General features: G+C 35.1%; 1 protein-coding gene across 3 annotated transcripts in view; it reads left to right on the forward strand.

The window, feature by feature from the left end:
- Positions 1-15,844, forward strand: part of zgc:77784 — a 156,429-nt gene that overhangs the window by 118,408 nt on the left and 22,177 nt on the right. For all 3 annotated transcript variants that reach the window (XM_073922898.1, XM_073922897.1, NM_001431128.1), the window contains 5 exon segments: positions 11,429-11,595; positions 11,734-11,852; positions 13,362-13,578; positions 13,698-13,816; positions 13,897-14,068. In XM_073922898.1, coding sequence (XP_073778999.1) covers positions 11,429-11,595; positions 11,734-11,852; positions 13,362-13,578; positions 13,698-13,816; positions 13,897-14,068 — 794 coding nt within the window.

A 15,844-nucleotide genomic window follows, 5' to 3' on the forward strand; every position in this document is an offset into this window, starting at 1 on the left:
TCAAATAGTGACAACTATAAATGATGAGCCAACTGGTTATGCACAATATACAACTTGTTAAATTAAGTAAACTTACTGTGGACAACATACTGTACCGCTTGGATACAATCTTACATCTAAATCTTACATTTAAAAAACAAATAATAAGCTGTTTGGTGGGGAAAAAAAAAGCTTTGGATTGAACTCAGGCCAAAAATTTGAACAAGTGGTTGGACAAGGGCTGGGCCACAGATTGTGCGTCTCGAGCCAGGGCCGGGCTAGGACTTAGATTTAAGGCCCGTGGAACAAGGCATTTTGTAGTACTGAATACAGTAAATGTGCAGCAGTAATTTTGGGTAAAGTACTTACATTTTGTACTAAAATAATGTGTGTTATCTGAGAAGTGATCTCTGAATTGTCCTTGTAAGGTGCAACTACTTTTCTAGCAGGATGAACTGGATATGTAATTCCTGTGGGATTTTTTTTTTTTTCTCAGAGTAAACAACCCTGTTTTGGTATCTTTATGAGCATCATGAGAAAGTTGCAAGGTTTATTTGAGCGCAGGGCATTGCCTTATAGACGTCTATTTGTAATGCATTACCTTACACACTTCCAGTGTCAGAAATCCAATTTTCCATTAAGGGCCGATATTGGCCCCCTGGATTTGATTTTCTGTGGCATTTTTTTTTTACCTTTATGAGGTAAAGAGGTGTTTATTTCTGCCCATATAAAATCACTCTGTGTCATCTTTTTATATCTTTTATAATTGGATGTTAGGGTGTCAGCAATAAAACAAAATCAATATTAACTCTCATTTTCTGTCATTTCGTGTAGAACTTGCCCTAGAAAAATATATCACTACATAAACTACAGAGCATTTTACACACAGAGGAACTCATTACAAAGTAATTTATACCCCATTTTTAAATTCTATTTTAAAAGTTCATTCATTCATTTTCTTTTCAGCTAAGTCCCTTTATTAATCAGGAGTTGCCACAGTGCAATAAACCGCCAACTTAACCAGCACATTTTTTTAAGCAGCGCATGCCCTTTTAAGCGGGCCCAACACTTCAGAAACACTCATACTGTACACTCTCATTCACACACGCACACTACAGCCAATTTAGCTTATTCAGTCCACCTACTGAATGGCGCATGTCTTTGGACTGTGGGAGAAAACGGAGCATCCAGAGGATACTCTTGAGAACACGCAATACAGAAATGCCAACTGACTCAGCCGCAGCTCGAACCAGCGATTGTGCTAACCACTGGCCATCGTGACGCTCCTAAATTTTTAAAAATACATTTTTTTTAATGTTTTGCATTAGGGATGCAATGATTAACCAGTTTCACTATTGACCGCGCTTAAATTAATCATGGTTAATTAACTAGACTTCTTAAACTGTGTGCTTTAAAGTTTAGAACTTGTACACCGAGGCTAAAACGCATACAGACTGGATTAACTATGGCTGTGGCTATTAACTAAAGACCGTTCACATATGGCATCTTTTGCAGGCAAGTTTGTTTATTCCAATGGAGGAGTGCGGCTTGTGAATGCATATTGTACCGCAGCGTGCTTATGCTTTCCAGGCACTCCTGGTTGAAAGATCTAGCGCACTGCAAGTCACATGACAAGAACTGACCATTCAGCTTCATACTTTGTATGGAATATACACATTTCTACTCCAAAGCGAAAAAAATACAATATGAAAATACCAAACAAGTTTATTATATTGTTGATCTTGAGTGTCTTTCAGGCAGAGGTCCAGCAGCCTTTGAATACATGTCTATTTAAAGAGAAATGCTTGGCTAATATGATGCTTTGATTTACATTAGAGAAATATATATATATATATATATATATATATATATATATATATATATATATATATATATATATATATATATATATATATATATATATATATTTTATCAATTCTTAATTTTGTGCATTTATTTATTTATTGTTCTCTTATTTATTTTCAGTGTAAAGTAATAATAAAGTAACAAAGTAAAGTAACTTTTTTCACATATTTTAAGTCCAAAGAGAAATGGACTATTGTTTGTTTTTATTATTATTCTGTGCTGTATTATTTGGTGAGGCAGTGGCGCAGTAGGTGGTGCTGTCGCCTCACAGCAAGAAGGTCGCTGGGTTGCTGGTTCGAACCTCAGCTCAGTTGCCGTTTCTGTGTGGAGTTTGCATGTTCTCCCTGCCTTCACGTGGGTTTCCTCCGGGTGCTCCGGTTTCCCCCACAGTCCAAAGACATACGGTACAGGTGAATTGGGTAGGCTAAATTGTCTGTAGTGTGTGGATGTGTGTGTGGATGTTTCCCAGAGATGGGTTGCTGCTGGAAGGGCATCCGCTGCGTTAAAAATTGCTGGATAAGTTGGCGGTTCATTCCGCTGTGGCGACCCTGGATTAATAAAGGGACTAAGCCGACAAGAAAATGAATGAATTATTTGGTTAGTGAGCAGCAACAAATACTTGTTTTTCACTTGTTTTTAAAAAACTAATAGGGTTTTAAAATTGATGCATGCATAGTAATCGTGATTATCCTGAAACCATGATTATTTCCTCAGACTATAATTGTACAACCTAAAATCTGTATTTGCAAATCTTTGCAACCCTATTCTGCATAAAATACTAGTTGCATATTTGTGTGGACAAAAATGAAATGAAAATTCAGTAGAAACAAAACAAAATACAGGACCCGACATGACTAAATACAAAATAAAAGACAGGACAACATGAAACACCTTACACTTATTTTTATCCGCCAATTTATTACTGGCCTGGTAAAACATGTTAAAATTCAAGGGCATATCTGATCATGTCTGCTTTAGCATGCAGTACATATTGTATGATTCCCGATTGTGTTTACAAACTGAATTTTGTGATAATCAAAAACACATCACAATGCTGTCAGTACAACTAGCATTGAGCGTTCCCCAACTGCACTTTATCTGCGTTCAGTCAGTGCCAGCATTTAAAGTCTTCTGCACTGCTACATATTAAAAAGAAATACGCGAGGAAGGGGTTTAGACAACCTCTCCTGTGGCCTGATGGGTAGAGCGAGTGGCAGACGCTCTCATTACCGTGCCGGGTTTGCCAGAGACGTCATTCAGCGTGTCAGAGCGAGCGAATGGAGGTTTACGGTGGAGCGAGGCTGGATGTTCCCTCAGGCTACAGTCAGATTTCAGCAGAACTCGTCCCTCTGGGCCATGTGGAGGTCAGATGAACAGAAGCCTCTATTATTGTCCCGCCAGGAGAGCAGCGGGGAGGAGGCAGAGAGTAGAGGCCAAGTCGTTATTTAGCTCTGCTCTGACACCTTGTTAAGGAGACACTGGGATTTATGGAGCAGCTCGCTCTGTTTAGGGGTCACGGTCATGTGCACAGTCCGACAAGTCAGCCGGACAAACCTTATGTGCTCACGGTGCATGGAGGCGAGGCCAGATCCTCACCGTCGTCCTTCACACCCTTGCTTTTTTTCTCATTTGCGAGGGCCAATATATTCAGCTCAGCCTTTTTTTCTTTACTCTCAGTGCTGAGGAGTATTGAACTAAAAGTTGCAGTGCTACAGATTTTTAGGGGAGATTATGCTGATTTTCCTATGGATAAGACTGTTATGACACATTTAATGATCATCAGTGTCTTAAATCTTTAAAGGTTTTAGATATTTTGATATTTACATAAGAGCATTTAAATGTATTTACGTATTTATCATATCTTTGCATTAAATTACAAAAAAACTAAATACCAATTGTGTCAGGTGTTTGAATTGCAGAGTATATGGACAGGACAGTAAATTCTCTCTTCTGGCTGCCATTTCAGTCTCACACAATTATTTTCATTTTCTGTAAAAGTAAAAGTCCTTTACAACTTTTAGACTAACACCATCATGGAGTTTTTCTTTTATTATTTCAGCATATACACTACCTGACAAAAGTCTTGTTGTTAACACTAGTTGTAAGAGCAACAGATAGTAACTTGACTTCTAGTTGATCATTTGGAAAAGTGGCAGAAGGTAGATTTTTCCAGTAAATCATCTGTTGAACTGCATCCCAACCATCACAAATACTGCAGAAGACCCATTGGAACCCGCATGGAGCCAAGATTCTCACAGAAATCAGTTAAGTTTGGCAAAGGAAAAATCATGGTTTGAGGTTACATTCAGTATGGGGGTGTTCGAGTGAGCTGCAGAGTTGATGGCAACATCAACAGACTGAGGTATCAAGACATTTGTGCTGCCCATAAGTTACAAACCACAGAAGAGGGCAAATTCTTCAGAAGGATAGTGCTCCTTCTCATACTTCAGCCTCCTCATCAAAGTTCTTGAAAGCAAAAAAGGTCAAAGTGCTCCAGAATTGGCCGGCCAAATCACAAGATATGAACATTATTGAACATGTCTGGGGTAAGATAAAGGAAGAATCATTGAAGATGAATCCAAATGATCTTGATGAACTCTGGGAGTCCTGCAAGAACACTTTCTATGCCATTCCAGATGACTTTATTAATAGGTTATTTGAGTCATTGCAGAGATGTACGGATGCAGTCCAAGCTCATGAATCATACACAATATTAATTATTTTTCCACTGCACCATAATCATGATCAGATTTTATTTTGTAATCTAGAGGCCTTTGCCTTTCATATAAGCTATTTCTGATACCAAATGATCAACTATAAGTCAAGTTATTATTTGTTGTTCCTAAAACTTGGATAGGCGACAAGATTTTTGTCAGGTAGTGTATGACTGTAAAAAAAAATTGGTGTCTACCATTCATTGCGCCCTAAGTTTACCCAACTATTGATGACTTCTACTTCTGAGAAACTCAGAAATGTGTAAAGGGTCCATTACGTAATATAATTATCCGGTGTCTCCGGATCATGACGCTTCAGCTCACAATTACCTACAGATTTTTCCTTAAAAGTTGTTACATTTGCCATTATTTGGGTGTGAGACATTAAGTGTTTGTCTCTTTAAATGCAAATTAGCTGCTGCTTTCCAGAAGAGGATGAAGCCTTTACTATCCTGACAGAAACAACAAAACAAGCAAATCTCATGTTGTCAAAATAGAGGATCTTACTTGTCTAAACCAAAATCTGCCAAAAATGGAGAAGAAGAGACTACAACTTTTAGACGTCAACAAGATGTTTCTTAACAGTTGGCAAACACATTTATGTAGTTGTTGTGAAATAAACTTGATTCAGCTTCTCTAATGTGTTACTGATCCGTTCCAAAATTTCACACTATTGAAACACTGTTAAAATACTTTATACATACAGAAAACATATTATGCATGGTACAGTTTTACAAGGACACTTACCAATTTTTGAGAGTAATCTAATGACCACTAGAGTCTCTGTGAATACAGTCAGAGAGCAATGGTGACTTGAGGCATATTATTAGCCATACAGCAGGTTAACAAGCACATTCAGGAAGGAAATTTGTATTTGCATTGAAACATTCTCAAAATATGAAGTGATGTGTTTGTTCTAGATTAGAAGTATCGAGTCTGTCTTCAGAAACAGTGTTGAACTGATCCTTGTTGGTGAAGTAAAGCAGTTTAGCATAAAGTTTGGTATAAAAAACAATATTATTTTGCATAATTCACGTTTTGCAATGCCAAGCCTCTGGAAAGAAATGGCATACTGATTCCAAACAGAAGCAGACATAAACGATTGCATATGAGGGGGATATTCGAGATGTGAGCAGAACTTAAAATGAATAAAAAAAAGATTGAAGCTATAGCCTAGTAATAGGTAGTAATGGCTAAAATAGAAGTTCTGAGTTTTTTTAAAAAATCATTATTTATTGTATATAATATATATATATATATATATATATTATATATTATATATAACAAACAACCAAACAAACAAACAAACAACATCCCCAACACTTGTTTTTCTTTCATGGCAGAAGACATAGTTTACAGTCTGCAAACATCAATGTTCAAGTCTTCAAGCATCATATAAATGCACAGCAAGTTTACGTATAGGGTGCATAAATAACACCATTACAGTAGTAAAAAAAAATAATAAAGAAAAAATGTAAAAAAAAGAAAAAACAAAAAGATATGTGATATAAGCAAAAAACGAATTATTCAATGTATAATAGCAGAAAGATTCTGTATAACTTTATTACAAACAAGCCAATTGTGGTTAATGTGAAAGGCATTACAAGGTTACAATGAGAGGAAAGAAGATGCAAAGAAGATTTTAAGATTTTGTCTATTGTATTAAATATCCCCCTGCTCTAAGAATTGTAAATTATCAACATATGTAAGAAATGGAGACCATGTTTCCAAAAAAAAATACTTTTAGCAGCAAAATAAAGTGAAGTAACTTTGATTTTCTTTTCAAGCTGAATAAAATACATCACATCTTTGATCCATCTACTATGTGTTGGGGGCTCTTTTTTTTTCCAATAGAGGAGAAATAAATGCCTTGCCAACAGCGTGGTAAAAGCAATTACTCTACATATTTCCTCTTTAAGCCCAATGTTTTCAGGACTTATTCCAAAAATTGCCAACAGTGGTTCAGGTTCAATAAGAAAACCGTACTTATAAATGTAAGATTGAAAAATGTCTTTCCAAACCCCCCTAGCATTTGGCTAAACCAAAACATGTGGGCGGTAAGTTCGGAACATTTTAATATAATTTTAATATAATTTGGTTCCCTAACACACAATTCACAAACTTGTGCAAATGCTGGCTTTTCAAACCAAACAAATCAATAATGCATCTATTAAATTATAACAGAGACCATAAAGATCAATTCATTATTTACATGGGTCTTCAGACTTTGCAGTATAGGTTAGCTCATTACATTTACAGTTGAAGTCAGAATTATTAGCCTCCCTTTGAATTTTTGTTCTGTTTTAAATATTTCCCAAATAATGTTTAACAGAGCAAGGGAATTTTCACAGCATGTCTGGTAATATTTTTTCTTCTGGAAAAGTCTTATTTGTTTTATTTCGATTAGAATAAAAGCAGTTTTTCATTTTTTTAAACACCATTTAAGGACAAAAACTTAAGCCCCTTTAAGCTATTTTTTTTCGACTGTCTACAGAACAAAACATTGTTATACAATAACTTTCCTAATTACCCTAACCTGCCTAGTTAACCTAATTAACTTAGTTAAGCCTTTAAATTTTACTTTAAGCTGTATAGAAGTGTCTTGAAAAATATGTAGTCAAATATTATTTATTGTCATCATGGCAAAGATCAAATAAATCAGTTATTAAAAATGAGTTTTAAAACTATTATGTTTAGAAATGTGTTTAAAAAAATATTTGTGTTAAACAGAAATTGGGGAAAACATTAAATGGGGGGGATAATTCAGGGGGGCTAATAATTCTGACTTCAACTGTACATTTAGTCATTTACAACTGAACAGGCATTCAAAGATTCAACAAGAAGAAGCAATACACACAAAAAGTGCTAACTATACAAAGCAACTGTTAGTGCTCAGAGAATTAAGTGCTAGAGTATGGAGGAAGGAGTTTTCATAGAGAGAGAGAGAGTTTCTACAGGTTGTTTGTTAAGCCCACTCAACTGTGTGAAGCACACGTAATAAATGCACAATTATTATTTTATTTATTTATTTATTTATTTTTTAGATGTGGAATGATTGTAAAAAAAGTGTCTGGTGCAATTTTTCATTAAAGTGTCAACAAAATGAAAGAGTGTTTTACAGGTGGTTTGTCAAGCTCACTTACCTGTGTGAGGCACACTCAGACTTGTATTGTGTTTTGAGGTTTTTGTGTGGTGTGGTGTGGTGTGGTGATGGGGTAGAAAAGGGGTGTTCTGGTTTTGTTCACAGGGTGTTCAAATGATCGCAGAAAAGATGGGTTTTTAGTTGTTATTAGAATGACACTAGTGAATCAGCTCATCTCATCTGTCATCTTCCAAGTCCTCGGGTAGTTCAATGGTTATATTGTCACATAACAAGTCACACTGAAGCTATGCGGGTGTGCTGGTTCAATTTCAGAAAAGATTAGTTCATCTGTCTCAAGTCCTGATGTTTCAAATCACTTGTTCAACTAGTAACAGCCCCCTTGATCCACACAAACATATTCATTTCATACACTTCTCTAGGTTTTGGGCAGGTTTTAGGAAAATATTAAATATTGCTTTGCCTTTTTTTCTGTCTGCTTTGCAAGTCTCAAATGAGCTCATTTTCACCATTTTATGTTAATTACAGATGTTATTCTACCACGCTTGGTTTGTTGGACAAACAACAGGGGCCTGTTAATTAATCTGCTGATGAAGGGTCAGTTCCTTCAGAAATGATATTTAGGTATATCCTTAGTGACTCAGATGTTTGGAAGGTATAAAATTCCCTTCCGCCAAAAATAAGGGAACAAAATCTGAACAGATTACCCACATACTTGCAGAAAAAGGCATACCAAAAACAAGTCTTTTTTTATGCTGTTTGTGTTGGAAGATACATCGAAAACCCGATTACAGCTATTAAACTCAGCAAAGGTCAGATTTTCCTGTTGTGTGCCCATTTAACTTCATATTCCATTTGCTTAACAAAAGCTCCACTGTTTTTGAAAACTGCAGGTTTTCAGGTAACATACTATTTTTTTTTTTTTTTGACAGACAGCAGTGTACTTTGATAGACATTGTGTGTTTATATTGTTCAGCTTCAGAACTGAGAGAATAAACAAACAGGCTCTACTGGAACGCCTGTATCTGTCAAATATATTGGGAAGTCAGATTTGTTTAGTAGTTCAGTTTAAGTTCAAAATCATTTTGAATTATTACTTGGCTGTTTGTCACTGTTGCATGCTGTCTGTATACTAGTGATATAATGTAATTCATTAATATTTTATATAATTTTGTAAACAATAAGGTATGATGCAATACATTTAAATCGATATACAATAGTTTGATTTAAGTGCAAATCTGAAAACTAGCAGAGGACGCAGAACGAGCTGCAAGGAAAATGCATAATCCAATTTGTTCTAAACATGAGTCATGCTCTGTGTTATAAGGGCTTAAAAATAACAGTCTGAGGGGTTTTCCTCCAGCAGATCCTCTGACGGATCCACATGTTGCTAATTGGCTATGCGCTGTTTAATGTTTGAATTGGGATCTTTTCTTCAATGCATAATTTTATATTTGCAATTTTATGTGTAGCAAATTATTAGAAATGTGTAGCATAGACTGCAGGACATTCACTATTTTTATTTTCATTAATTTTTTTTTTAAAGAAGAATCCTAATAAGCAGTGCACAATAAGTATCTTATTCTAAATTACCTGATGTTAAAATAGGATCCAAATCGCTTCCATTTTGAGGCCCACCACATCATGGTGTAGGAGTTCGGTTTTCCCACCCACCAAATTGATTGACAGTTGTGTATTTACATGTATTCATAGTAACACATATAATCAAATCAACAAGAAAGGACGTGCACAAAGAAACCGGGATCAAATGTGGTCAAGAATCAGTTTTACAAGTTTAAAAACGTTTTTAAGACAGTGCATGTTTGTATTGAATTACAGTGATTTTACACCATAGCCTCATGTCAGTATAAAAGAAGACGCTTCAATCCTGGCTTGTGGACGTGGGAACGGTGGGTGGGGAAACTAGCATTAAAGGCACAGACCAAAAAAATAGCTACTCTGTGTTAGAAGGAAAAAATTATAATATTCTGAAAGGTAAAGTTAATAATTTGATGGGTATTATGAGCTGAAACTTTTACAGACACATTCTGGAGACACAAAAGACTTAACTTAAATCTTGAAAAAGGGGTAAAATGGGTGCCATTTAAGGCTGAGGAAACCATTCAGTTCTTTTTTCCATATAATGGACTTCAACAGGGACTAATGGGTTGAAGGTCCAAATTGTAGGTTCAGCGTAGCTTCAGAGGGCTGTAAATGTTATCAGCTGGTGGAAAAGAGTCTTACTGAAGTGTATTTAAAACTAAATAAAAAAATAAAAGCATGTTGGGTGTTTAAAAAAAATGGCTTTCAGTGAAGTAAGTGCTGAAGTCAGAGAAGAACTAGATGTATAAATGATGGTATCATCAGGTATAGATGTATGTGCACTGTAAAATCCAACAGTCAATTTTATCAAATAAAATGAGTGTAGTTAACTCAATTTTCTGAAAGTTAATTCTACTCATTTGAAAAGAGTTTTGAACTCAGTGTCGAAGGTAATTATTGGGTTTTACAGTACTCAGTAGTTTGAGTTCTCTTCATTTATTGGGTTTTACTGTGCTCAAGTTGCTTCCTTTACTCATATGGATTAAATTCACAGTACTCATTAAGATTAGTATTTGAACTTAAATGGTTTGTTGTAATCGGTTTCCTCAAACGGTTTGAGTTACCTTAACTTTTTGTGTTTTTACAGTGTAAGAATCACCTGCAGTTGAAGCAATATTTTTAACATAAATGTTAAAAAGTGTACTGTAGGCCTCAATACCCCTTTATGAAGCAACAGGGGATATGAATGTCTTTGTATAAATGTATGTGTATATAAGTGTTATTTTATTTATTTATTTTATATTATTTTATTTAATTGCTTTTTTTAAATTATCATTTTGCTAGATAAAGCCCTTATTCCTCAGCTGGGATCATGCAGAGCTCTTTAAAGCGACATTAAAATTGCAATATGGGCCTTCAACCCCATGCAAAAATCGTGCAAAATCTTCCTCAGAAACCTTTCTATTTAACTAATAAAGAAAGAAATCCATCGGAAATCATTATAATATGATGTTTTGCTGCTTGACAAATATTGGTTATAGAGTTATTAATGTTTAAAACAGTTGTGTGTAGCTTATTACATTTTTATAAGTCATTATTTTTTCAGGGTTCTTTGATGAATAGAAAGCTCAGAAGAACAGCATTATAAATGTCTTTACTGTCACTTTTGATCAATCTAACACATTCTTACCGAACAAAAGACCTCATTTCTTCATAAAGAGAAAGAATATCTGACGTCACTCCCTTATACAGTTTCAGATTCTTTGTTAGTAGCTTTTAATGAAGCTACAGTACCTACATTTACTAAAGAGCAGCTTTAAATTACTGTATTAATAGCCCATGACTTGTCAAGCTACAGTTTCAAAGTAGCTTCAACACTGAATAGAATCAATAATATGGAAATTCCTTGAATATTCAAATGTGTATCCACTGTTGCATGATTGAACCCAGTCATAATACACGGATTTTCTTTTAATGTGTAAAACTGAGCATCACAGTGACTTTACTACGATTAAGAGATCTTATTAAGCCGCTCTGAATGATTTAGTCTTTCTATACAAATTAACTCAACAGAAAATATTAAACACAGACATCTTAAATAACTGAGTTTGTTAATAATGGAATATAGTAACATGCACAGCTCTTTGTCACATTAATATCAAATTCACTTGATATACAGTTGGAGGCTCATCTATTCTAAATGTTCATTTTCTCTGTCTTCTTCCAGTCAGTCAGTGGGCAGCACATGGCAGACAGTCGCTGACCTCGTGAAGCAGGAGAAGCACACTGTTTCTGGGCTTTACCCCAACACTGTGTACCTGTTCATTATTCGAGCAGTCAACTCTTATGGACTCAGCGACCCCAGTCCCATCTCAGAGCCAGTCCGGACGCAGGGTTGGTGTAGTTTTTGGTTTTAATGGATGGTTATTATGGTTTATCCAAATAATTGTGTATTTAGATCCCCTAATAGCTATTTTTGTTAGCTAACAACCCGCTGCATGTCTGTATGATGTTGTGTGTGTTCGTTTTTAGATGGTCCAGAAGGTCAGGGAAAAGACCAGGCTCATGTGCAGATGGATTTAGGAGGAGTGAAGGTTCGCCTGCAGACACCGGAAGTCTTGAGTCCGACTAGCGTTCAGATCACATGGACTGTGAGTGTATGATGTGGTGTGCATTTTGAATAGGACATAGGATATATATATATATATATATATATATATATATATATATATATATATATATATATATATATATATACAGTATATGAGCAATATCACACGAGTAGCAGTGCAATCTGGCTGTATGTCAGCACTGGTGGGAGGTGTGCGTTGCCTAAGCGTCCCATCAGTGCTGATATACAGCCATATCGCGATGTGATATTGCGTTTATACAACAGTTGGATGACACAATTGTGTTTATAAATAAGAAAATCAAACACGGAGAGTCTAAAAAGGCCATTGTTTGTGGATAGAAAATGTCAACCGTGTTTGGTCTACTACACTATGGCAGGCTAATGGCCGCCGACGAGCTCTCTCAGAAATTGTAAATATTTTTAAATAGGCACTATTCTTACAAATATACTGCATAGTTGCAATCTAAACAACTACATTCTTGACTAAAAAAGCCTCAAAAGTTCATTATGGTGTCTAACTGCAGTAATATTTGTCAAACTGTAGACCTCTGCTTGTTGCTGACTGTGTGTGGATGAATTAGCCAATCAGATTCAAGAACCAGACCGAACTGTTGTATAGATATACAGTATACAGTATATGCATAATAAGTTAAAATAATATAAATATAATGAAATGGTATGTAATATAAAGTACTATTAAATTAATTATGAAACTTTCATTTATTTATATTACTATTATTATTTTATGTCTTATAACAAGTTTATATAGATACAAATATAGATTTATTCTATCTATCTATCTATCTATCTATCTATCTATCTATCTATCTATCTATCTATCTATCTATCTATCTATCTATCTATCTATCTATCTATCATCTATCTATCTATCTATCTATCTATCTATCTATCTATCTATCTATCTATCTATCTATTTCTCTCTTTGTCTCTCTCTCTCTCTCTCTCTCTCTCTCTCTCTCTCTCTCTCTCTCTCTCTCTCTCTATATATATATATATATATATATATATATATATATATATATATATATATATATATATATATATATAAAGTGACATTTAAAGGCTAACGGTTAACTAGGCAAGAGAAAGTAATTTGGCAAGTTATTGTATACTGATGGTTTGATCTGTAGACTATGGGGAAAAAATAGCTTAAAGGGTCTGATATTTTGACCTTAAAATGGCTTTAAAAATATAAAACTGCATTTATTGTAGCTGAAATAAAACAAATAAGACTTAATCCAGAAGAAAATATATTATCAGACATACTGTGAAAATGTCCTTGCTCTGTTAAACATTATTTTGGGAAATATTTAATAAAGAAATTAAATTGAAAGGGGGACTAATATTTCTAAATTCAACTGTAATAAAAATATCACATTATCAGCCATTGATTACTTTATCTATCTGTAACCTGCAAACTGTTATTTCATCTGACAAAACTGACAATAAAGGGCCTTCCACAAGGTCTGAAACTCATGATATTGTATATATTTGTTGGCTATTTCAGCTTGACCGTCACCCTCGCTATATCCAAGGCTACAGGCTGTTTTACAGGCCAGTGGGGAGCACCTGGATGTTCCAGGACATAAAAGCTGGTCCCCTTCACACTGCTGTCCTAACAGAGCTACACGGAGGAAAAGAATATGAGCTCAAAATGAGACCTTACTACAATGAGTTTCAGGGGATTGACAGCGAAATCATAATGATCCGCACTCCTCACGAAGGCAAGGCTTGTGTTGATATTCAGACTTCAGCTTTTAGTTCAACTGACTTTCATTTTACCCTCCAACGTTCGCAGTAATGTTAATGTTTTGACATTTGCCCATCATATTTCTGCTTTTAGTGCTGTGTGGACCTCCTCAGGGAGTCAGCGTGGTGCAGTTAAGCAACAGCTCAACCGTGCGAGTGTCCTGGCAGCCTCCTCCTCCTGATGTGCCTGAAGAGCTCATACTTGAGTACAGGGTATGAACGCCTTTTATATAGAGAGCCTTTCAGTGACCGCTAGGTGAAACTCTGCTAAAGTTCATCTCTGTTTGGGTCAGGTGTGGTGTGTGGGAAATGAGTCTCAGCAGGTGCTCAACAGGACTGTGGATGGAGATATTCTGTGGGTGATGCTGGATGGGTTGATGGCTGAGTCAGGGTATCGTGTGCAGGTTGCAGCGGTGACTAGTGCTGGAGTGGGTGTTTACAGTCCGCCTGTCTTTATCTTCCTCAGTGAGTACTATTATGAGTTAAGTGTCATATTTTGAAACATACTAGCTGCTTTCTTGCTGGTCAACGATTATCAGTTATCAGATGGTAAGATCCATGATCTACTAATGACCAGTTTGGTTGGTCTAATCGCCAGCTTCAACCAACTACTAACAAACTTGTATTGTCCAACAACCATCTTGGGCAACTAATAGACAGACTAAACTAAGTGGTAATCCTCTTTCCTGCTGAAAAAAAACAGCTTATGTGGATAAAGTAGACTGAAAAAGCAATAGGTTGTTTTCACTTGATGTCATTGATGACCCGTGAAATTCAGATGGAGGGCAGGAAGTGGTTCTTCTACATAGGAATCGTTATTAGACCATCAAAAATGTTTCTGTTTTATGTTGTTTAAATTGTTTAAATCAGCTAAAATAAAAAATGCCGAACAGCTTTTACAGAACTCCAAAAGTTTTAGCTCATAAAGGGGGGGGGGGGGGGGGGGGGGAGTTCAAGAAAACGGCTGAAAAACGAAAGAAAAAGCAGGGTGTAATCAACATTTTTTATTAAATCTAATAAAGCTATGTGTACAAACTTTTTTGAATGAGATAATTCGGTTGACAGCAACAAAAAAGATTATAAACAGGCAGAACTATGTGTTCAAATATGGTAATGTGTTATAAAAAAATCAGATACAAACATCACCACACTATCCAGAAGAATATAAATAACACACCCTGCTGTGTAATCGCTGCAATGAAATATTCGTCTTGTTTTGCAACAATCCAAGTCTTTACTGGCGTTTCGACAGAATATATAAAATAAATAAATGAAAATGTAGACTATTCATCCACATTCTGTATGCTTTTATCCTTTATTTTGTGATGTCTGGAGGTAAACCGCAATGGGGGAAAACTGTCGTAATTTAAAATAGACATCTTTTTGAACCACATAAAGTGTATAATGTGTACAACTTTTTGTTAATGAATGCTACCGAATACTCCAGCATAGTAAACTCATAAACTGTAAAAACTACTGTAGTGTTAGTGTAAACTGTGATACGTTGTGATTATAGCGTAGAAAACTGAAGCCTATTGAATAATTTGTTTACTACTACAGTTGGATTGTACCAAAGCAACAGTATAATTACTATGATTTTATTTCAAGTAATTATCTATAGTATGCTTCCAAACACTATAGTATTTTTATGTAACATAATTATACAGTATGTACCGCATCGATCACAGGCAAATATATTTTAGTAACTTGCTCCTCTTTATGATATAAGGATCATGCCCAACATACAGTTGGTCAGAATTATTAGCCCCCCTGAATTATTAGCCTCCCTGATAATTTTTCCCCCAATTTCTGTTAAATAGAGAGAATATTATTTTCAACACATTTCTAAACATAATAGTTTTGATAACGTATTTCTATCAACTGATTTATTTTATCTTTGCCATGATGACAGTAAATAATATTTTACTTTTTAAAATAGTATTCTTCAAGACACTTCTATTCAGCTTAAAGTGACATTTGAAGGCTTAACTAGGTAAATTAGGTTAACTAGACAGGTGAGGGTAATTAAGCACCTTATTGTATAAGGATGGTTTGTTCTGTAGACTTAAATAAAAAATATAGCTTAAATGAGCTAATAATTTTAACCTTAAAATGCTTTAAAAATAAAAAAAAACGTATTTTAGCCAAAATAAAACAAATACTTTCTCTAGAAGAAAAAATATTATCAGACATACTGTGAAAATTCCCCTGCTCTGTTAAACATAATTTGGGAAATATTTA

The sequence above is a fragment of the Danio rerio genome, chromosome 15 (genome assembly GCF_049306965.1).
Source record: "Danio rerio strain Tuebingen ecotype United States chromosome 15, GRCz12tu, whole genome shotgun sequence".
Lineage (NCBI taxonomy): Eukaryota > Metazoa > Chordata > Actinopteri > Cypriniformes > Danionidae > Danio > Danio rerio.